This window comes from Gossypium hirsutum, chromosome A13 (assembly GCF_007990345.1).
Source record: "Gossypium hirsutum isolate 1008001.06 chromosome A13, Gossypium_hirsutum_v2.1, whole genome shotgun sequence".
NCBI lineage: Eukaryota > Viridiplantae > Streptophyta > Magnoliopsida > Malvales > Malvaceae > Gossypium > Gossypium hirsutum.
Window position 1 is genome coordinate 13,726,155 of NC_053436.1, and position 25,113 is coordinate 13,751,267.

The 25,113-nt window shown below is 32.5% G+C and overlaps 1 protein-coding gene, 1 long non-coding RNA gene and 2 other non-coding genes across 5 annotated transcripts; all 4 read left to right on the plus strand.

Annotated features, from left to right (window-relative positions):
* The first annotated feature begins 4,468 nt into the window (after window positions 1–4,468).
* Window positions 4,469–7,830, plus strand: LOC107894057 (uncharacterized). 2 transcript variants are annotated; one of them, XR_001683136.2, is made up of 3 exons: window positions 4,552–4,993; window positions 5,073–6,003; window positions 6,086–7,830. It is a non-coding gene; the product is annotated as an uncharacterized lncRNA (long non-coding RNA). The 2 variants fall into 2 exon arrangements; XR_005907498.1 differs by lacking the exon at window positions 6,086–7,830 and having other exon boundaries at window positions 4,469–4,993; window positions 5,073–5,994.
* Window positions 7,831–21,541: 13,711 nt separating this feature from the next.
* TRNAT-UGU (transfer RNA threonine (anticodon UGU)) lies at window positions 21,542–21,613 on the plus strand. Its single transcript has one exon. It is a non-coding gene; the product is annotated as a tRNA-Thr (tRNA).
* A 114-nt stretch (window positions 21,614–21,727) lies between these two features.
* On the plus strand, window positions 21,728–21,799 carry TRNAR-UCU (transfer RNA arginine (anticodon UCU)). Its single transcript has one exon. It is a non-coding gene; the product is annotated as a tRNA-Arg (tRNA).
* A 71-nt stretch (window positions 21,800–21,870) lies between these two features.
* LOC107894059 (superoxide dismutase [Fe] 3, chloroplastic-like) lies at window positions 21,871–24,923 on the plus strand. The gene is made up of 8 exons (NM_001398519.1): window positions 21,871–21,971; window positions 22,154–22,243; window positions 22,330–22,521; window positions 23,280–23,451; window positions 24,113–24,186; window positions 24,272–24,298; window positions 24,393–24,416; window positions 24,501–24,923. The coding sequence occupies exons 1-8, from the start codon at window positions 21,906–21,908 to the stop codon at window positions 24,624–24,626; spliced, it is 771 nt and encodes a 256-aa protein (NP_001385448.1). The 5' UTR covers window positions 21,871–21,905; the 3' UTR covers window positions 24,627–24,923.
* Window positions 24,924–25,113: the final 190 nt, after the last annotated feature.

Consider the following 25,113-nt stretch of genomic DNA (forward strand, 5'->3'; position numbering starts at 1 on the left):
AGCTACAAGATGGGATGGACTGGAAAGAGACTACTTGGAAAAGAGGAGCTCCAAAACAAGTCAAGACCCAGCAAGACCGGGCAAATTTGGCCTTTCTTTTTGTCTTTGCTCTATTACCATTATACGGCAATGAGCAAAGAGGGGCAGCTGTATAGCCCAATATTTGCCCGGGTTTGAACCCAAATTAAACCTACCCAATAACAGCAGCCAACCCTTACCCACTAACCCAATACAAAACAGCCCAATATCTAACCCAAACCCGAATGGCCCACTACAACCCATTCCAACCTAATACCCACCACAATTTCATCAGCCCAACATCATCAAACCCAATCTAAACTAACAGCCCACCTAAACTAACCCACTCACAACCGAAACCCTAACAAACCCTAGCCCATTTTCGGCTTCCCACTTGCACCTACCCTCTGACATTAGCCATCAGCACCATACCCTGGCGCCCCAGCTCTCCATGCCACCGTTCAACCACCCTGCAAGGACAAAACAGAAAACACAACAGCAAAAAGGGAAAAACAGACAGTGTAAAACATAAGCTACAAAAGGCCGAATGAAAAATAGATTAGGGGTTGGATTTTTTCTATCAATACAAAAGATTTTTCTTTGTTTTTTTTTAATACTAGCAGATTAAATACAAGAACAATTCCAAACATCAAAGCAGTAGAATAACATCAAATCAAACCAAAACCCTAAGGTGAATTTTCTATTTTTATTTTCCATTTTATTTTCGAATCTATTTCTTCTATATCTATAAATACATAAATATAAATAAAAGAATAATATTATAAAACGTAAAAAAATAATAAAAAACAAAATTTTTTACCTTTTTCGGCCACCGCGCACGGTGGCCGGCGCCGGCGCCGGTGACGGTCCAACGATCGACCGGTCATCGGCCCACGGCCGGATTTCCTTCCCCTATCCCTCTTCTCTCCCTTTTTTTCTTCCACCGGTTCCAAATGAATTTTTTTTAAAAATTTTGTCTTTTATAGAGACCAAAACGGTGTGTTTTGGTCCCCCCGTTTTAACAAAAAACGACGTCGTTTTGGCCACGGGTCGGGTCGACCCGACCCGCTCCAGCTAGGATCAGCGTGTTTTTTTCTCTTAGGGGCTATTTGCGCAATCGGTCCTTCCGCATTTTTGGTGTTTTAAATCAGGTTTATATTTATTTACAAATTGGCCCCTTTACTGCGCAGCGTTTTAATAGTTGGGGATATTGCACCATTGGTCCCTCCAGGTCATGCGCGTGTTGCAATTTGGCCCGATTTCCTATTTTATTTCTAATTTCACCCCAAGAATTCTGTTTTGGTCACGATTTCGTCCTCTTTTTGTTTTTGTCCTTAAATAGTATTTGTAATATTAGTTTTGCCATATTATTATTATATTATTGTTGCTTATTATTATTGTTGTTGTGAACATATTATACTATACTTAATATTATTATTATATTTACTATTAGTTTTTATAAATATTAGTGTACTTTGTATATGTATATATAGGTAGTAATGTTTTATTACATATAGGTAGTAATGTTTTATTACTTTATTTTTATATGTTTATTATCATAGTAACTTTTTGTATCTCAATATTATTATTCATATTATTATTATTCTTACCATTTCTTTCATGTTTTTATAATAATACTATTATTATGATCTTGCTTTATTATTATCATTCTTATCTAATACATTCTTATTATTTCAAAATATTATTATTTTATACATTATTGCTGTTATTAACATACTATTACTATTATTATACTTATTAATAATATTATTAGTACTAGTATTGATTTTCACTTAATATTTATATATGTATATGCATGTATGTATTTATGTGTTGTATTAATAGTTTTTTTTATATATTATTATCATTTCTAATATATATATATCGTATATGTTTATGTATATATCATATATATTTTTTAATATTATTAGTTATATATTTTTTATACTATATCGTGTATATTTTTTTTATATATATTATCCTTATTATTATTATTAATCTTAGCATATGTTTATTTATATATGTATATGTCTTTAACATATATATAGGTATATATTTATGTAATATTGTAATAGATTTTTTATCATGGTATGTATATATTATGTAAATATTTTAACATCATATTGTAAATGCATTTTATATATTATGTATATATATACCTTTTTAATAGTGTATTTTTATATATATCATGTATATATTGTGAATATTATATATGGTATATTTCTAATACTATTACTATTTATATATATATCTATCACGTATATATCCTTAATATCATTATTATGTATATATCTTCATTGTTTCCATTTTCTGTTTAATTCTAGTATTACGTTTAATATCGCATATATCTTTATTGTTTTTTTATATTATTGTCACACTTATATCTGCTTTAATATATTTCTAGCTCTGTCTTGTATTTATTTTTATTTCATATCAATTTGCTTTGCATTATTTCGAAAATCTTGTTCTCGTTTTCTAATTAATTTCAATACATAAGGCAATGTACAGATTTAACATCAAGTCATCGATTTCATTGCTATGTTGGGTGAAATTCGTCGGCTCGAGTTAAAAGGGACACCCTTCTAAAAAATAAAAAAATAATTACTCTCGTGTTTTAACCGGATTACGACTAAATGTTACATTGAACTTGTATTTTTGAAATTCAAGACAACACGTGTTTAACAAGATACCAATTTTGGGCGTCGCGAGGGTGCTAATACCTTCCTCGCGCGTAACTGACTCCCGAACCCTACTTTACTCTGATTTTCACGTAGACCCAAATTTGGCCTTCATTTTTGTTCGAGAATAAATTTTCCTTCCAAAAAAAAAGATGATTTATTAGGTGTCCGATCACACCTAGGAAAAAAGATCGGTGGCGACTCCCCTCTTTATTTCAAAATCAAACTTCAGTTTTCAAGTTTTCATTAAATCGCCACAATTTGCGACAAAGCTAAAATTTTACGTCGCTACATTGTCAGAAGGTTGGAATGAGGTTCGATAAAAATGTAGGGGTGCAAGAAATGAAACAAAGGATTGGTGTCACAATACTTGGATGTTGTGGGAGAAGAATGTCCAAACTATTCTACGTATTTCCAATTTCTTTCAATCCGTTGAAATTTCAGCATATGGAGCTTGTAGACAAAGAAGAGTTAGGCGCAATGGTGAGAATTTATTGCTCGAATGGAGACGACAACACTAAACTAGTTCAATTGTTTGTCGAGTTAATCGACCTCGAGCTCGTGTTCAAGTACCCAATTGAGTGCCAAAAAAAAATAGAGGCTTAATTGCTTTTTTTGAAAATGTTTGAGGGTTTTTTTGATACATTTAAAAAATGCAAGTACCCAATTGAGTGAAAAAAAAGAAGAAGAAGAGACTTAATTACTTTTTTTGAAAAATTTTGAGGACTTTTTACACTCTTAAGCCTGCTAAATATAACCATACTTATATAAAATCATATATTAGGAAAGGAAATATATGTTATAATAAAAAGAATAATGCGTCATTTTTCAGTTATAGAATAATTACAATATAACAACTAAATAAAAATAAAGTTAGTAATAACTATACCTCCAGATTTGGGGTTAGAGTTTAGGATTCAAAGTTCTAAATTTGGGGTTCAAAGTAAAAAAAAATAACTAAAATTATATGTCAAGAACATGGAAAAAAATTGTTGAAATATCATTAAATAATTAGAAAGGGACCATGGATGATGTGGTGAGAAATGTTCATACACATGATCAGTATTCATTTGTGATATATATTATATCAACCCATACAAATGGGTACAAACTTTTATGAAAGTTAATTGGTTGTAAATTAGTAAACATAAGTAGATTAATTTAACAGTAGTAGTGCGTTTGGTAAGAGTATCATTTTTATGCATGTTTTAATATATGAATTAGTAATATATTAATTTAATTGATAATATTTAGTCACTGTGACTTATTTTTAGTAAAGAAAAAGATTTTTTTTTGCTTATTTTGAAGAGATCGTATTTTTTTTATAAGAGTTATTAGTCAATCTTTTTAATTTCAAGTTTAAAATTGTAATAATTATTCTTTATTTTATGCCTAACTAATGTAATACTTATGTAATAATTAACATATTTTGCACCGATGTACAATGGATACATTCATTGGAAATGATTGTATTTTTTTGAGGAGAGGGGAATGAAGTTGTTTGAGATTGAATTCAAACTCTCGTGCGTACAACATAATATTTTTGTCACTAGACCAAGAGATTATTGGTAAAAACCTGTATTTATTTGTACAAAGTTTTTTTATACAATTTAAATTATAACTCTTTATTATAATTTCAATACATATTTATTAAAATAATTATAATGACTTTAATTTTAATAAAATTAAAGTCTTGTTACCTACATGAATATTAACTTTAGTGACTTAAAATGTAAATCATATTAATAAGGTTTTTTTTTTGAAATGCCCAACTGATGCTTTTATTTGATGGGATTTTAGCTAATACCAGATGCAACATTTAATGCTTCCTACAGCTGTCCTATTTTAAATGGCAACCAGAATGATGCCTTGGTAAATATGAAAGCAGTAAATAAATGAAATCGTTTAGAAATCAAAACAGATAAATGAAAGGCTTTAAACTAAAACAGAAAAATGAAATGCTAACCCTAGAAACCCTTTTTCTTTTTGCTATACCCATGAGTTCTTAGTGCATCAGTTGCTATGGAGACTCTTCCTCTGTGACCTGTTCAGCATATAACTTTTCAAACACCAGCTTCCGTTGATTTCACGAGTTCATCTAATCATTCTGTCATTTCCAGATCTGGACTTGTCATTATCACCTCTTCTATCATTGTTGCGATTTCTGTGACGACTCACCAGTTCCTCCATCTCACTGGGTACCTCTTCCATCCAGTACTGTGGACCATCGTACTTCCATCCCTCATTCGCCAGTCCGTGCACTACTTTATTGGCTTCTCATTGTACGTGATTAAACTGTATGCTTCTAACTCTGCTAGATTTTCTTTTAATTTCTTGGATGTAACCTTGGATAAATGATCTGTCTTTTGATTCCAGATTTATTTTTCTAATAACTATCAATGCGTCTCCCTCAACATCTACATCTTGGAAGCCTATTTCCTCCACCATGATGACTATCTATAAACATGCTCTAGCCTCAGCCGTAGTCGGATTTAAGCTATTTTTTCCTGGGTAAGTGCACGATGCCATAAATAACCATATTTGTTTCTCGCAATGATTCCTGACACTGATTTATGTTAGTTCTGGTTGAAAGCCGCATCAAAATTGATTTTTATTATATCTCCTCTGGGCTGTCGTCATACCTTATTGTTATTCTCGTTGTTGAACTTTAGCACTTCACTCATAAGTTTAATTTCTATATAGTATGCGTTGATAAAACCCAAGACTTCATGCACTAGAGCCCTACTTCCATCATGATACATTTTGTTTCTATTATGCCAAATAGCCTATAAAAGGATAGTTCTTTTTGTGCCTTCCTCTTCAGTAAAATGTTCATACTCAATCGCTAACCATGTTTTCCAATTTGTTTCCCTGTTGCATGGTGAGTTACTACTTCCCAGTTCCCGAAGTACTTGTTGAGTGAAATAACAGTCCCGAAAGATATGACTCATCGTCTCCTTTTCTTCTTGGCATACTAGACACAGTGTATTAATCACCAATTTGTGGATTTTTAGATTATACCGAACTGGCACCTACTCATTAGCCACTTTCCACAGATGTGTGCGGATCTTGCTTGGTATTTTTAGGATCCTATAATTTTTTGTAAAACTTAGTTAGTGGATTATGTTGTATATTGGGTTCTTTTGTTGTATTCCTCCATTTGTACCCATTTTTTGCTATGTATACCCCTGTGTTATCCCCCCTCTAAACTAAGGTATCTTATGCCTCGTTGTTCGCCAATAAGATTGAGACAATTCTCTGCGTATGTTCCTCACCAAATAAAGATCGAATTTTCTCATGTTTCTAGGTAACAGTATCTCTATCAATCAAATCTGACACGGTAGAATACCTGATATTGATTTGTTGACATTGAACTCTCTCGTTTCCAGCTCCCGATAGTCATGCGTCATTCCAAATATTGATATTCTTGTCGTTCCCAATTCTCCAGCCAAGCCCCTCTTCTAGTAGGCGTCTGGCTCCCCAGATGCTTTGCCAGGTATACGAAGGGTAAGAAACAATTCTTGCACTCATAAACTTTCCTTTTGGGAAGTACTTCGCTTTCATTACTCGTACAAACAAACAATTAGGTTGCGTAATAATCTTTCATCCCTATTTCGCCAACAGGGCCATATTAAACATTGAGAAAATTTTAAAACGCAACCCTCCCTTCTTTTTGGGGATGCACATATCATTCCACTTACACGAATGAATACCTCTATTATTTTTTGGATTACGCCACCAGAATTTACACATAATATTCTCTAAGTCATGGAAAAAAGAAACTGGTAATTGAAAGCATTGCATCGCATAGATTGGAATAGCCTGTAAAACGGATTTAATAAATATCACTTTTCCCCTAGTCGATAAAACTCGAACACTCCAATTGTTTATCAATTTGTTGAAACGATCTTTCATATCATTGAAAGCCTATTTTTTCCTTTGGCCCAACATTGTAGGAAGCCCCAAATACTTTTCCGGATTATTTGAAATTCGTACTCCAAATATATTACCCCCCTATTACTCTATTTCTCGTTCGACATTTCCACTAAAGTAGATCAATGATTTGTCAAAATTGACCTTTTGCCCTGATATTGCTTCATACTCGTTAATTATACTTTTCATGTTAGCATCATCAATCGATGCTTCTCAAAACAACATACTATCATTAGCAAAAAATAGAAGCGTTACTGAAATATTGCTTCTTCCTACCTTTGCCCTTAAAATACTCCCCTCTCTTTTTGCATTGTCAAGAAGTTGTGAAAAGCCTTCAGCACAAATAAGGAATAAATACAGGCTTAAAGGATCGCCTTGCCTTAACCCTCTTGTAGGTCAGAATTCTTCACCATTTTTTCCATTGGTCACCACCGTATACTTGACACTAATTATACACTTCATTATAAGTGTAATCCGTTCTTTACAAAATCCCATTCGTTGCATCATTTTTTTACAAAACACCATTCAATTCTATCGTATGCTTTACTCATGTCGAGTTTTAAAGCAAAACCTTTATTCAATCTCCCTCTTTTTTTTCTTAAGAGAGTGAAGGATCTCGTAAGCCACTAATATATTATCTGTGATTTGCCTTCCTGGCACGAATGCTCCTTGACTGTCATCAATACAATATTGCAAAGTAAGACGAAATCTGTTGACAATCACGTTTGAAATTATTTTATAAATCACATTGCAAAGGCTAATGGGACGAAACTGACTCATGTTCTTCGGTGAAATCACCTTAGGAATAAGGACTATACTTGTATGATTCACCTCCTCCATATTTCTTCGACCATTAAGGACATGCAAACAGTACCTAGTAATATCCTCCCCTACAATATTCCTGTATTTTTGAAAAAAGATTGCAGGAAAGTCGCCATTCCCTGAAGCTTTAAGAGGGGCTATAGATTTTATTGCTTCTAAAACCTCTGCTGCTTGAAATTCCTTCCTCAGATTATCATTGAGCTCTTCCGTAATACAACGAAATATTGTCGAAATTAAACCGTCGCTGCTACTAACTGCACTTGACGAAAACAAATCTTTGAAATAATCAGTAGGAATTTAAATAGAGGTCCGATATCAGAATAGCGGCTGTTATATAGCGGTAACGACGCCGTCTGAAACCGCTACTACTGAAAATAGCGGTGTGAAGCAAAATTATACCAATAGCAGTGGATCGCGGTCGTAATTTAATAGGTAACGACCAATTGCAGCAATAACGGGCTGCTATTCCCATTATTTTTGTTACAGTAAATAAATAAAAAAATCCATCTCCTCCAAACGAAAATAAACAAAAACACGATAAAACAAAAGAGAATATATTCCCTTACCTTCAAAATCAGAGAGTTTTCAATCAAAAAAAGTAAAAAGAAGTCCAAGTAAACAAAAAAAAAGCAATCAAAACTCAAAAGCAATAGAAAATATGAAATTTTATTTCTCATATTTCGGTTTAGACCGTAAACTCCAAAGACCAAACGGCAAACAAAATCACAACACAGCAGAACTACCATTGGAGTATTGAACCTGAAAAACAAACCCTGATGACTTGCACATTCAGAGATTGATAATTTTCAAGTAAGTACCTGAGATTATTGTCTTGATTCTTGCTTGTATGTCTTAAATCTGCAATGCAAATATGTTCTTTAGAGTTTAGACTTTAAGGATGAAGGGAGGAGGCACAACCAGCATATTCTAAGAATTTGATATGCAAAGTAGAGGATATGAGTTTTCAGAGGAGAGGATGATAGAGTTTCTCTTCAGTTTTTCTTCTTTCTAAGTTTTGTGTGTTTAGGGATTTAAGAAAAGAGGTGTTTCTGCCGTTTCATTTCCTTTGTTTTTTCATTTTAATTTTCATTTACTCTTAGGCAAAACCGAGGCTATTTATTAAATATCCTCTTTTAGAAGCTTCGTGCAATGTGTTTCCGTTGGGACATTAAGTGAATCAAAGTTGTAAACAACTGGAACCATAAAAGAGAAAGGAAGAAAAGAAACTGGTCCTAATAATAATGTAACACCCTTAATCCTATACCGTCACTGGAACAAGGTTACGAGCATTATCGGACATATTGAACAAATTCCAAATAACTCACAAATAATTAACATACAAAGTATAAATTTAATCCTTAAGTCCCTATAATGGACCCTCGAGGTCCAAAACAGGTATTAGAAGTGGATCGAGACTTATCCAAGTGCTCGAAGAATTTTCGTAAATTTTTAATTTTTTTATTTAATCTTTCATTTACCAATTTAAATCATCACATATTATTCTTACAATCCAAAACCACATTAACTCAAAATACAACGTAGGTACATGCCAAATATACCAAAATAAAATATACATTACCAAGGTTGCTGAGATTAGGATTGGTTCGGATGCTGGACCAGATTTTGACTCATACTGACCTGTGCACGGAAAATAACCGTGCGCTGAGTATAGAAATATTCAGTGGTATTACTATAATTCAAACTATAATAACAATAATGAAGTATAAATATTAAACATATAACAATTGAATTTTCTCAAATATTAGCTTGTTCTTAAACTTCATTCGTTAATAATAGTAACAATTTCAACTATTTATCAGTTTCAAACAAATATCATAGACTTCGATTTCTTCACTTCATCAATGTTTAGTTCATGCCTTCCATTTCCAATCTCAATTTCAATCCACAATTTAAATTTCTCATTTCAGTTTTTCACCCTATTAACAGACCCAGACTTTAGCGGATACACGGATCTAACCAAACACACCAGAATGGCACTCAGTGCCTCATTGGATAGTTCGAAGTAAAGTTGACACCCAGTGTCTCATCGGCCTAGCCGAAGTAAAGTGGTACCCAATACCTCATTGAAACTATCTGAAGTACAATAGTGACACCCAGTGTCTGATCGACTCGAGGTCGAAGTATCCCTAAACACTTCTAATCCTATGGCATGCTAACTATATCCGACTTAGCCTGACTAGTTAATAGGGTATTTAATTCACTTTCTCTGTTTCAATCAATATTCACATCAATTCCACTTAAATCACAATTTCACTTTCATTTCAAAAATCCACTTTCAAAATCAAATACACTTTCCATTCACCAATCAAAATACAATTCAATACTAACACATATTTCTCATTCAATTCAACTTCACTTTAAATTCCAAATTCTTTTTCAATTCAACAATTCAATCATAATCCAATACTAAAATTTATTTAACAACCATTTCAATTATCATTCAATTCCATAACAACATTTACCTCATAATTTACTTACCAAATACATAATTTAATTTAACATTTAATAAATAAATAAATAATTTGAATTATAGTAATACAAGCCCCGATTTGTTCGATTACTCTTTGACAACTTTTTCTTTTCCTTTCAGTATCGATTTGCTAGCTACGAGAATAATAATTTTCACTATTAATTACAGCATTAAATTATCATAAATAATTGGATTTTATTCAATTCCTGTAACGCCCCAATTTTCGGGAATCCTGTGAATGTTGGCATAGGTTTAATTATGTTAGTGGGCCTCTAGAAGGCCCAAGCTTAAGATAGAACCCAGTAATTTTAGTTAATTTTTTTGTTCTATAAGAAAAAGGAGGTGAAATTATGAAATAGAACCTATGTGAAAATGTTTGAAAATGCTATAGGCTAAATTGAAGTGGCCAAATAAATAGGAGTGCAAAATAGGAGGATTTGCATGACAAACCTCCCATTTTACATGAAGTGGCCAGCCATCATGTTGTTGGAGACAAAATGTGCACTTGATATCCATAATTTATGGTACAAATTGATACAAATTGATAATAGGTTAGGTAAATATTCCATGATAATAGGTTAGGTAAATGTTCCATGATAATGGGTTAGGTAAATGTTTCATGATAATGGGTTAGGTAAATGTTTCATGATAAGAATTTCATGTCTTTTGTCCATCTTTCTTAGTCTGGATCGGCAAAATTCGAAATGCCGAAATGCCGAAAACCGGTATTTTTTAGATTTGCGAGTGTGCGAATGCTCGTGAGGTAAATCTATTAATGTTTTTGGTAAGCTGCAAAATTTGGACTGCAAAGTGCATGATTTCTGTGCCCTCGATATTTTTGGGCTTAATGGGCCAAAATTGGAATGATGGATCAACGGGCTTAATTCGGTAAGAACCCTCGGTACGTGAAAGGTAGGAATATGCATGAAAAACCTTAAAATAGATAAATTACTAAAATACCTTTAAAAGTGAAAAATTTATAGTTTTACCCCTAGTAGATAAATTATTGGAATACCCCTAGGGTTAAATTGACTTAAATGCATGTTTGACTGTTGTTATTTACTGCATGCCATGTTATTATCTGATGCATGGGATTGGGATATTGACGGAGGAAGTACTGAAAGTGGCTTGTCCACGTATTGGAGGCTTTGCCTCAATTTACTGTTAACTGAGCAGCAAGGCTGTAACTGTGGAGTGTTGGGCTGGGTGGGTTGAGCTATTCCCCACATGGAGTGTATGGCTGGTACGGGTGGAGTGTAGTGGTTGGTGGGTTGAGTAGTCTTCCCAAATTGGCTTGCATATGTTTATTGATGTTGTATGTATTTTGAAATGGGCCTATGGGCCATACTATTATCTGAATAAGGGGCTAAGGCCCAGTTTATTGTAATCTGAAAAGGGCTCTGGCCCAGTATCACTGTTACCTGAATGGGCTTAGGCCCAATGGGCTTGAGCTGACTTGGGATTTGAATAGGTTTTCCTTACACACCGAGTTTCCCCAAACTCACCCCTTTTATTTTCATCCACGCAGGAAATCCCCAACCATAGTGGGCTTGGAGCTGTGAGGGAATTCGGAGTGGCCACCCGTTCTGAAAATTTGATTTTCTTCTGGTGAACTGGACATCCTTTTATTTACGTTTGAAGTTTTGGGTTTTTAAATGTAATAAGGCCGCTTAATTATTTTTAATGGTTTTAATATGTATTACTAAGATAGGTATTACTTATTTTAACTGTTGAAATTGGATAGCTTTAGGGCGCGTTTTCAAAAACAACAGTTGATTTCAAAATAACACGACAACAAGCAAAGCTTCCGCAATGAAAGTATTTTCCAAAATTAATCACTTTTCCTAAAAATGACATAATCAAATCGGTTTACTAGAAATATCCATAACGTTAAGGTGTGGCAATGGCGGTATGCATGTCTAGGATTGGATCCGAAAGGAGCTTGGTACTTAAGCAGTTCGATGGACTCACCACCTCTTTTCCGGTTTCCTACCTGGTGCACAGCTTCCATTCACTTTAACCTATAATGAAATTATCTTTTAAAATACTAAGTAAGTTTTTCTGGTTCAACAATATAAAATGTTTTGAATGTTTCGATGTGGCATGTCGGATCCGGTCATAACGTCTGGGCCGGGTTTGGGGTGCTACAATTCCTACTTATTCTCAATTTAATCCTAACTAAGTTTACTTACTTTTTTAAATTAATTCATACTTCTTTTCTACTTAATTTCTTGCCATATGAAACTCAACTATTCAATATTCATAATAAAATCCTAATTTAAAATTTCTTTCAATTTAATCCCTCTATCACAAAACTTATAGCTTCTTTTACAATTTAATCCCTTTATTAATTCTAACTTGAAATTCATTCAGTTAAATTCCTAATTCACTATTTTGTTCAGCATGAACTATATTCAAAAACCTTTAAACTTCCAAAACCTCAACTTAATTTCATCAAAATTTTATTCCAAAGATTCTAAAACATCAAATTTAAGAGAAAATGGCTTAATTGACTTACCAAATTAAACTTCAAGCTTTAAAACTTTAGTTTCTCCTTTTCTTTTCTTTCTTTCCTTTCCCACTTTCTCTGTTTCTTTCTATGTTTTATTTCCTTTCTTTCCTTTATTTGTTTCTTTTTCTTATTTACTTTATAATTATAACTTAATATATATATTAACTATAATTTATAAATATCTATTTGATAACAAATATATACGTTACAATTGTACATTATCTCTATCCTACATTTGTCTTGATCTAATCTATTTCATAATATGATAATATAATATTAATAAATAATAATTATCTATTTACTTAAATAAAAAGTAATTAAATAAAAATATTACAATTGTATGTACATGATTTATCACACTTGTATTTTACTATCACCTTATATTTGTCATCTTATTAATTTATTCATTAATTTAATAATATAATATCAATTAAATAATAAATATAATAAGTATCTATTTAATACACAAATACATTTGTTACAAATATACATTGTTACATTGTTACATTTGTATATCATCATCAGTATCCATTTGTCATGAATTTAATTTATTTATCATATAAAAATCTTTTAATATAATTAATAATCATAAAATATCTTTATACTTAAATTATGAGTAAATTATGTTTTTAAATTACAATTGTACAAATATAATTTTTACACATGTATATTTTTATTACCATACATTTGTATTTATTTAATTTGTTTCATAATATATAATATAATTATAATATAATCTAATAATAATAATATATATATACCTAAGAAAAATCTCAGATTTTTCAATCTAATTGCCGCCTCAATTATATCAAATGGCATATTTTCCATTTTGGTCCCCTTTTCTTTTTATTAATCTATAATTCAACTTTTTCCCCTATTCAATTTAGTCTTTTTTCCTAATTACTCTTAATTAAGCTAAATTTACTTAATTAAAACCTAATTAGACACACTACTAGACTCATAGGTATTTCTAATAATTATTTACAGGTTTGGTTTACTGAGACGAATGCCCTATAATGTACTTTTTTCGATACCCGTGAATTTTGAGTCATTACAAATAATAATAATACATTATTAATGGTTGTTCCTTGGTTCTATGCATGTCAATTTAAGCGTTTGGTGCCTCCTTTCTATGTTTAATTATAGTGCATGCAGATATGTATGTAACAAATTTAAACCAAGCTTTAACTCAAATTTCCAAGGATTTTATTTGAATTGGAAAACGAAGGAAAACACTCGTAATTATGCGGTTGAGGTTGGGGTTGGCGACCGAACCGAATAGGTGCATTCAGGTTTTTATTTCAGAAAAAAATAATCACTAAAAAATTATAGATTAATAGGTTAGAATTGTTTGGAGAGATTTTACTGAAAATGAAAATTACTTTGACGATAATCATATTATTATATTTTTTAATATGAAAGCTTCAATCTTATCAGATTTATAATTTTACTTTATATATTATTTTTTAATTAATATTGTAATTATAATTTATAATTTATAATTTATAATGATAATTATTTATTATTTATTATTATTATTTTAAAATTTCATAACTTTCATTACTCAGGTTGTTTAGGGTTACACACAAAATTAATGAAAAAATTATAGCCTCCATCACTTATGACTTGTATTATAAAAGGTAAAAAATCAAGACAAATTAATTCATTGTGTTTTTCTTTATCAAATCCGATAGATGACTTCAATTCAACATTAGATAAATCTCTATTGATTTTAGTTTGCATAAAATGAAAAACTTGAATTTTTAAATTTAACCTAATTTGAATTTAAATTTTATTAAGATGGAACAAAACAAACTATTTATACCAAAAACTTTGGAACCAAGTAATAATGGGTTATGGTGTATTGTTGTTTTTAAAAAATAAATAAATTATGTATGGATTATGCAATAAATTTAAATTTTCCATGTTAACGATGTTTACTTTATTTTGTATTATATTGTTGATAATATAAGTAATGAGTTGCTTATATTTCTAAATATAATTTTATATTTCTTATATATAAATAAAAATAAAGCATGCCACCATGTAAAGAGTTCCCGACTAAAGGATTGGAGAGTGCACAAAGTAATGATATATAGGTTGGCACTTTGGAACTTCAGTGCCAAATGCGAAAGGAAATATCGTATGTAAACTTTGTGGTAAAGTTGTGAAAGGAGGAATAACACGATTTAAAGAGCACATTGCTCATAAAATCGGCAATGTTGCACCATGCCCTAATGTTATTGGTACGTGATACTTTATTGTTATTTTTAAATGTTATTGTAAATTTATCAATAAATATTATATATAATGGATAATAATATAAAGTGTGAATTATCTTTATTTTATTAACATGTGTCATAGAGAAAGTATGATGAATATACTGAAAGAAAGCAACACTAAGAAAATAGACAAAAATAGGAGAAATATGAATTCTTATCTCAATTAAGAGAAGAGGAGGATGAACACGAGGAATTCATTGATGAGGTTTCTGCTATAAGGCAAGCAACTCGAGAAAGTATGCAATCACAACACGAGTGGCATAGAAGGGAAGAATTTAGATGAAGTACTGGTGGTTGGAAAAACATTTATGAAGAAGGGCGATCTTCTCATGGATCAGCTAGAGAATATCATAGAGAAAGAACAAGTAAATCCATCTCAAGCGAGTTTGAGTTTACCTTAAGGGGAGCTATACCTGAATTGGTTAGAAGCAAAAGTTCAAAGCAACCAAAGGTCAATGACTCTTTTTTAAAAAGTTTTTGAAGGAAGATAGGTGAAGCGGTATCTAAATTTTTAATATATGAAAGACTTCCTTTTCAATTAGCAAGCTCTCCATGGTTGTATAACTTAATTCAAGTGTCAACAGAAGTTGGACAATGTGTAATGCTCCCAACACCTTATGAGGTTTTAGATGTGTATTTGGAGTCAGAGTATCAACGAGTTCGTAATTGGGTAAATAGACTAAAGACTCATTGGAATGAATTAGGTGCAACTCTAATGTGTGATGGTTGGACCAACAATTTGAATCAAATGCACATCATTAATTTCTTTGTTTATTGCAGTAAAGGAACCATTTTTTGAAAATCGGTAGATGTCTCAAGTGTTCGTATTAGAGATGCTGAATTCTACTACAGTTTGTTAGATTCAGTTGTAGAAGAAATTGGAGAAAATTACATTGTCCAAATAGTGACTGACAATGAGACAGCAATGAAAGCTGCTGGAAAAAAATTAATGTTGAAAAGAAAACATCTATATTGGACCTCATGTGCAACTTGCTATTTAGATTTATGCCTTGAAGATTGGCAAAAAGCCCAGTGTAGCAAAAGTGTTAGATGAGGCAAAGAAAGTGACTTGCTTTATATACAATCACATTTGGACTCTTGATTTGATGAAGAAGTATACACAAGGGAAACAAATACTTCGACCCGCTCTTACTCAATGTGCAACTCATTTCATTCAACTTGAAGAGATAACAAGACAAAAGTCAGGTCTGGGAGAAATGTTTAATTCAAAGGTTAGTATTTTATAATTAGTTAATATAATTACTTAAATATAACAACCTTTAATGATTTTGTTAGTTCCAAATAATTTAGATTATACTATTTTAAAATTTTCCTGATGAATATATAGGAATTTAAAGAATCAAAATGGGGACAGCAAAAGTCAGGGCCTGCTTATGATGCCAAAAAAATTTGTTTTGGGAAAAGATTTTTGGAAAAAATCCAATGACCTCATAAAAGTTTACAAGCCCCCAATAAAAGTATTGAGACTTGTGGATAGCGATGAAAAACCAACAATGGACTTTATTTATGAGACTGTTGATAGAGCTAAACGAGCAATTCAACAAAATTTTTGATATTTCATCAAGTACGAAATGATTATTGACAAGAGATGGAATTTTATGCATTCCTACTTGCATTCAGCTAGTAAGATAAAATGTTCATATAATTAAGAAATATTTTTATATTTTATTATTTTAAGCTTTAGATTATTATTATTTGATGATATTCTTATAAATTATACTCAGGTTATTTTCTCAATCCTCAATTTCAATATAGGGTGGAGCATTCTGAGAATGTACTAATAGAAACATTAGAAGGTACACGATCAGTAATTGAAAAATTAGAAATTTCTCTTGATACTCAAGTCAGAATGGTTAATCAAGTTAGATTCAAGTACTATTATTTGTAACTTAATTACATAATTTGAAATAGAATTTTTTTTACTCTATCTTTTATTCATGCAATTGTTACTATTTAGAGATAAACATGAGACATTCGGTACTCCACAAGCACAAAGAGCTTGGAAGCAAATGAATACGGGTAAGCAGTTAATTAAATTATTTAATTTAATTTATATTATTTAATTATATTGTACATTTTGAAGTTATTTTGAAATTTAAATAATATTATGCTGCTGAGTGGTGGATAATATACGGCACATGTGTTCCCGAATTACAAAAATTAGCAATTAAAGTGCTTAGTTAAACAACTTCATCATCAAATTGTGAACGAAATTGGAGTACATTTAGTTATATTCACACCAAGACAAGAAATAGGTTAAAGTATAAAAAACTTGAGAAACTAGTGTTTACCTATTATAATATGAGGCTTTAGATAAGGCATCAAAAAGGAATAAGCACTTGTGATATAAATGTTAGTTTTAATCCTATCAGCCTTGATCATATCTTTGAAGATGTTGATCCACTATCAGAATGACTTCATGAGAAAGAGAATCCATTATTAGATGGTGAAAATGTCGGTGTGTTGCATGTGGATACCTTTAATGATAAAATGGATGTTAATCAATCTCAACAATAAAATTTGTCTCATTCAAGTTCTAGTTCAACGCCAAGTCAGAGTGGCAATGGACCTGATGGTGGTGGTTTAAGTCCAATTGATGAGAATGATGGATATAGTGGTGATAGAGGTGAAATTAGGTCTTCTAGTTAGTATGGAGGAGAATATGGGGTTGGTACCACTAGTGGACATTTCCGTGACATATCAAAGTTTGATGGAAATATGTTTCCTGAAACTAGGAGAGATAAAAGTGAACCTAGAGCTCCATCAAAAGGAAAAGGCAAAAAGCATACTTCTATAGGCTCTTCATCTGGTAGGAGATTGAGTTCTAGTAACCTTGGGTATAGTGATTCATCTACTAGCACTCAAGGTTTTTATCCACCGGAACAACCTTCATATTTTCAACCTTCACATAGTTATCTACAACCATATGGTTATTATCCACTATTTCTAATTATGGTGTGCCATACCAGCCTTAAATGCATCCTCCACCACCAATGTATCACCCACCTCCACCTCTCATGTATCCTCCTCCTCAAATATATCCTTCATGTCAATTATATGAAAACCAAGGTGAAAATGTTAGTTGTTTTGGATATATTTTTGGACAAAGGCCAAGAGAATCAAGTTAAGAACGCTCTCAAAGTGAAGGTGAAGGATCTGATCTTCTTAGTCATTCCACTAATTAGTGAAAACTAAATCGTACCACTACCATTCTTTGTAAAGTATGTTTTTTTTAAAGAAAATTTTGTTAATGTTCTTAATTTTGATGATATTAAAACATTTAAAATATATCTTTAGATAAATGAATGGAGTATATTTTATGAAAAGATAAGAATCGAAACATGTTAAACTATATATGAAAGTAGAATGAGAGTGAGAATAAGTGGTAGGAAATAGAAATAATTAATGAAAATCTATACATTTATCTATTCATTTTTCCTTTTGCAGCATAGAATGTTTATATCTTCACCATTTTCAAAGCTATCAAGAAATATTGAAGACATCTCTCAGGTATGAATTTTCAATTATTTTATCTATAAAAACTTTCAAACTTATTAAATATGATAAATGTTTAATAGTTTCTTTTTTTTCTTTTTACTTTGTTATTAGTTAATATAACATTCTTAGAAAATTCTTAATTAAATATAATAATAATTAATGATTATAAAAGTTGTGTTCTCATATCATATTAATAAAAGTTCATAAGTGTTAGAAAACACTCTAAAAGTCATTAAAAGTGACTTTTATAATTATAATTATTATGTTTTACAATTAGTTGTGCGAATTTAAAAAAAATTCACAACCACGATACCGTAGTGAATGCAATAGCATCTGTTATGTCTGTAATCGAGATAAACGCAACGCTGCCGAAAACGCGGCCACGACCGCAATTTAAATCCCTGATAAGAAGCCCTTTAATCTTGTTTTTTTTCTGCCAATAAGAAGCCCATCTATGAAAGAATGTCATATTTTTGTCTCCCATTTGCAACCAATTTATTCTCGCCCATTGCTCCTAGAAAAGTTCCTCCCTATCAGCTTCTAAATTCATCTCCAATTTAATCTTCACCATCTTAGCTAAAACTTCATCACTGATTTCTTCAAAGCTCAATTTTAACATTTTATAATTCAAATCTTTTGACCGTCATTCTCTAACCCCTTTCTCTTTCTTCGCCCATTTACTTAAACATACACCCAATTTGTTGAGCTTCATCAAAGCTTCCTTCTCGTTTGACAACGACCCATGTTTGACTTGCTCTTCTAATTCTTCATTCAACAACCAATCAGCGTTAAAACGAAATTGCTTGTGATGATCATTAGACTGTAAGCTCTCGTCCTCTCTCGTATCCACTAGCACTGGGCAATGATCCGATAAGCCATGCTGTAAATGTTGTACCGAATACTCATTGAAAAGATCTCACCATTCTTGGTTAGCCATCCCTCTATCCAATCTTTCCCGAATATTATTTCGAGCCAACCTACCTCTTTCCCAAGTGTTCCACTGCCCAGAAAGCCCTAAATCATTTAAATCATATTCTTCAAGTGCCTTTCTAAAAGTATTCATTTGTCTTTCCTCTCTTAATCGTCCCCCTTGTTTTTCGTAAGAATATAGAATTTCATTGAAATCTCCCATTACTAGCCAAGGCTTGTTACTTCCACGCTTTAGATGTCGTAATAAATTCCATGATTCTTTTCGGTCATTCACCACAAACTCTCCATAGAACCTCGTAAATCTCCACACTATCGATTCATCTCCTTCTTCCACTTCCACCTCTATATGCGATTTCGAATAACTTTTCAAAGTTAAATTCATCCCATCTCTCTACCCTAATGATAAACCCCCTTTTGTACCCTCTGCATCAACGTCTATTCCATGTTAAAATCCACACTTCCTCCTTATTCTCTCCATACGTTTTCTATTTACCTTTGTTTCCATTAAAAACAAGATTTGGGACTGAATGAGTCTCAATTTGTTTTTGAGACGATTTACTGCTCGTGACTACCCCAAGCCACGAACATTCCTACTTACTATTTTTATTGTGCCCGGTCGACCTGCTTTAAAAACCGTCGCCAATATTGTATTATTTAACTCTCCTTCCAACATTCCCCTACTATTGTCGGAACTACCCCCTTCTGTATTGTATCTTTGCCTTTTCTTTCCGTCCACAAAATCTATGGCCATATATTTGAATTCTGTTTCCTCCTCCATTTCCTCAAATTTACCCGTATTATTCTCTATCCTCAACTCAATAGACTTTCTTGTGTATCTCGTTGCTTTCCTCACCATCTCCATGCCTCCATAATTTTCTTTTTGATTGGTAACATCATCTCCGAATCGTCTTGTCTTGTTCTCCCCATCTATCTCCATTCTTGTCCATTTTCCATCATCAGAATCCTCCCTTAGCCATCTACTCATTGTTTGCCCTCCCCTCCTTAGTGTGGCTCTTAGAGATATATCCCATCCAAAATCCACTTGTTGATATCTTAGAGTTAAACGTATTGGACAAAAACTCTCCCCATGCCCAAGTCGGCCACATAAAAAATAAAATAAATACAATTTTTCATATTGAAATAAAGCATATATGAATTGATTTCTCCCTGTACTTATCTTTTTCTTCCCTTTAAGTAGGCTCTGCACATCCATTAGAACACGTATCCGCATATATTTATTCATCCCCTTTGTAATCAATGACGCATCATACTCCATAAAATCTCCAATAAAATTCCCTAATTGCAGTGCCATCCCTTCTGCGATGAAAATCGCTTGTAAATGATGAACTTGCATCCAAAAAACCGTAGTCCATAATGAGACCATTGATAGGTTCTCCCCCCTTATTAATCTATGGAACACTATCAGATGTCAGTTGAAGAACCATGGCATACCATCCAAAACCCGTTTCAAGTCAACTTCACTGTAGAACCTAAAAAGAATGCGCTTATCCTCCATCTCCGTAATCGTTACCCCTCTTAGAGGATGCCACAAATTTGCCATCGTATTTTTTAATGATGGAAAATTGACTATACTTTTTGTAAGCACTCTCCCTGCCAAACATTACTCATAGTTTGAATCGGCAGATAAATCATCTCCTTCCATAACTAAAGGTTCATCCTTCTCATCCATTATCTGTAGATTTGCTAGATCTGCCACCACCACATTCATATCAGCCATCTTTTCACCCAGAATTGAAATCTAATTTTTTTTCTTTTGCTGAACCCTAGAAAAACACAAACCCTAATTCATGCTACAAGGTAAACTCATTATCAACCACTAATTTTTTAAACGATATTAAAAAAGTAGATAATAGAATGATGGTTTAATCATATTAATAAGTTGGATATGCCCTTTTTGAATTATTGGAATTCACAAATTTAGCTAAAAATTATAATTAATTTATTATCCATAAATTATTAAAATATTATTATTTAAGTCTAAATTCAAATTAAATATTATTATCCATCAAATATCTAAATCAACAACAAAAATCAATTTTAACATATTTTCAATTATTTAGATATCCAAATTCGTAAAATTTTAAATTCACATCCAATAAAATTATTTTTATTAACATTTTATAACTAATGCATTTAAATATTCGAATTTGAATCCATATTTGTTACCCAAAGAAGCAATTTGAAATTTATAATAGATATCTGAATGGCTATTTGCAGCTGCTCTAAATATGAGTAAAATTTAAATCTGCAAAAGCGACAGATGGGTTATGCGAATAGCCATCCTATGGTTGAGTTCTTTGTCAAATAAATGTTTAGATGGGCGATTACAGGCAAAGTCCCTATAGCTCAGTGGTAGAGCGTCAGTCTTGTAAACTTAAGGTCTGTAGTTCGATCCTGCATAGGGGCAGTTCGATTCTGCAAAATCTAACCAGATTGGATATCATATTAGCTATCGCATTGTTGAGTTCTTTGTCAAACAAATTCTTAGATTTATATGAAATTTACAAAAGCTTATAGCAAAGCCCCTATAGCTCAGTGGTAGAGCGTCAGTCTTCTAAGCTGAAGGTCTATAGTTCGATCCTGCATGGGGGCATTTCGATTTTATTTTTTCAAGGTTTACTAATATTGCTAATTTATTATCCAATCCAGCCCCTTAAGCGCTTAGAGCAAGAAAACCCACAGAGAAAGGCAAAAAAGAAATGGCTTGTCAGCTCCTGCTAACCGACTTCACTCTCCCTCTCAAAAGCCTCAAGCTTTCTCACTCGGTTAGTCTTCCTTTTTTTTTTATTTACATAATTACATGTTTATACTGTCTTTCAATTTCAATCTATTGTTATATATGTATATATATATATCTGTATTTTTTCAATTCTTTCTGGAAGTAAAGTTATGATTTATGCCCTTTCTTCCTCACTTGTTTTGTGCGCTGTTTACTGATGTATTTCAGGGTCAGCGGCTAAAAGGAAGGTCCATTGGCTCACAAAAAGTTTCCGCGACTGTTGCTTACTATGGCCTAAAGACCCCTCCTTATAACCTTGTCAGTGACCCCCCCCTTTTTCCCCTCTCCCTCTTGTTTTAATAAGTATTTGCAGCTAATGTTTGGAGATTGTAAACTACTTGCAGGATGATTTAGAACCATATATGAGTAAGAGGGCATTGGAAGTGCATTGGGGTGTGCATCATCGTGATTTTGTGGACAACCTGAATAAACAGCTTGGGAAAAGTGATATACTGTATGGCTACACCATGGATGAACTTGTCAAAGCAACATACAACAATGGGAACCCCTTACCTGAGTTCAACAATGCAGCAGAGGTATGGAAATGCCAACTGTTAATCTTTAAATTGTTTGATTGAATTGGATATGTCATTCTTATTCAAATATTATTTGGTTGAATGAAAAATCTTGGGTCTCTGCATCCATTGATGAGCAAATTTTAGGAACCATTGGCCCTAGGAGTTTATTCCTAGAGTGAGTTTATATAATTTTTCTGCTCGATATGTTACTAACATCCAATGTGCGTTAGAATCATTAACCATTATTTGTGTATCAAAGTTAAACTTTTAGGCTTTGTTTGGTACGATAGACACAAAATTGGAAAGATAGAAAATTGAAAGAGTAGAAAAAACAGAAAGATGGAAAATATAATTTTCTTGCTTTTGATGTGCTTAGAAGTAAAGTTGGAAAAATTAAAAGAAAAAAATAGTTTTTTTTTTCTTTCTGTTTATTGCTTGGTAGGGTTGAAAAACGAGAGGAAAAAAAATAAAACAATTGAAAAATGTATAATTTTAAGCCAACTTACATGTCTCTATCATTTTCTTTCCTCTTATCTTTCCAAATTGGAATGACTTATTTTTATGCATTAGATGGAAATGGTATCTCTCTCATTTTTCCTTCATACCAAGCACACTCAAAATTTATTTTCTTTTCCCTTTTTCATTCTCTTTCCATCCTTCCACTTTCTTGGTCAACGAATCACACCCTTAATAATTTAGTGTTAAAAAGTAACTTTTTTGTCCATTGAAGTTAGAAAGATCTAATGTAGGATAAACACTTGAGCTTACAATTGCAGGTGTGGAACCATGACTTCTTTTGGGAGTCAATGCAACCTGGAGGTGGGGACATGCCCAACCTTGGTTTACTTGAGCAGATTGAAAAGGATTTTGGGTCATTCACAAACTTTAGAGAGATGTTTGTGGAAGCAGCTCTTTCACTTTTTGGCTCTGGCTGGGTTTGGCTCGTTTGTAAGTCTTTTCTCTAGTTAATTTCTGTTTGATTATTGATGGACTAGCTTTCTTTTTTGGTGTAAACTCGGGGGTATCCCAAGCCACATTGGACATGGGATGAATGCCTATCAGGCCGGAAGTGACTAAAAGTCAAGCCTTCCTAAAAAGTGTGTTCCCGAAGGTTCAAACTTGTGTTCTCACCCCTACAGGGGAATGGCCTCTACCACGTCAAATGACAACTTCTTGTGTTGATGGACAATCTTTCATGACAGAAAAATATTGTTTCATCCTCTCACCGACACTTTGCTAGGTGCCTAGGTCTCATTTCCATAGCTTGCATTCTCCCTACATTAGCCCCTGTATATTTTTACCAGTAGGATGCTTATGTGTCAATATATCACTTAGTTCGCATGCTTTCCCTCATGATTATTATATTCTCCTTGCTTCCCTTGCTTGATTTTCTTTCTCTTTTTTAAAGTCGATATGGTTCAGCATCAGTTATTGAACTACCATGGGTTACATGAAATAGTAGTTTAATGTTTGGTGAAAAGTGATAAATAATCCATCATTCCATCGGCCCAATTGCTTTTACTTGACAGTGATAGCATATAATTGGAACATGATATGTTTCTTAAGAAGTTGGCTCTGCAAATAATTTCTTTCATTTTGATTGTTTCAGTGAAGAGGCAAGAAAAACGGCTTGCAGTAGTAAAAACGTCGAATTCAATCAATCCGATTGTGTGGGATGACATTGTATGTCAAGTGTCAACCCTACATATTCATAACTGTATTTATTTATGTCCCATAGCTTAATTTAACCACAAATTCTTTGGTGCAGCCTATCCTTAATTTGGATATGTGGGAGGTAATCTCTTTGTTTCTCTTTCTCTGTCCGTTTTGTGGAGTCATAGTATGGAGAGAGGGAGATTAACGGATTCTTTTTTTTTTCACCATTGCAGCATTCATATTATTTGGACTACAAGGTATGCTACTTGATCTACATCGTCTATTTTAGTCCAATGCAAGATATATTCTTGAAATTGCCATGTTGTCATTCTTCTACACAGAACGACAAAGCGAGATACGTAAGCACATTTATGAACCACCTTGTGTCTTGGAACGCTGCAATGATACGCATGGCACGAGCAGAGGCATTTGTGAATTTAGGCGAGCCTAAAATTCCCATCGCTTGAAAATAACCTTGTCTTGAAGCTTTAACCCCCCTGACTAAAATGCAACTGGTAAGCTTCCCACTTTGACTAAGAGAGTTACAATGGTCATGGGTTTTCTTGCTTGTGCTACATCACGAAGTTACTCGAACCGTGCAAATTAACCGCAGCCCACGTTTGCGCTAGGGGTTTCAATCTGGTATAAAATAAGATGCATCCAGAAGCATGTTTCAATTTGATTCCTTGTGCAATCTAATAAACGTTTCACATGCTGTGTATATTTAAGGGTGACATGAAATATTATGATCCATCATTTACCAACTTTTATTGGTACCATATGCCATATCATGATCACAGGAAAGAGCTGATTCCTTTGTTAGAAAAAAAGTGAAAACTTCACTGTCTTTGATTTTATTCAAAATAAATATATATAGATGAAAGTACTTGTCAAGTCCCTCTATTATAAGGATATAATTAAATTAGTTCGAATCAATCTACTTTTTATATTGTT

Excerpts from the sequence above, each read along its gene's own strand:
- LOC107894059 (NM_001398519.1), top strand. The coding sequence starts at position 21,906 with ATGGCTTGTCAGCTCCTGCTAACCGACTTCACTCTCCCTCTCAAAAGC. Across the intron at positions 21,972-22,153 it reads GCCTCAAGCTTTCTCACTCG|GGTCAGCGGCTAAAAGGAAG; the intron begins GTTAGTCTTCCT and ends GATGTATTTCAG. Across the intron at positions 24,299-24,392 it reads TTAATTTGGATATGTGGGAG|CATTCATATTATTTGGACTA; the intron begins GTAATCTCTTTG and ends TCACCATTGCAG.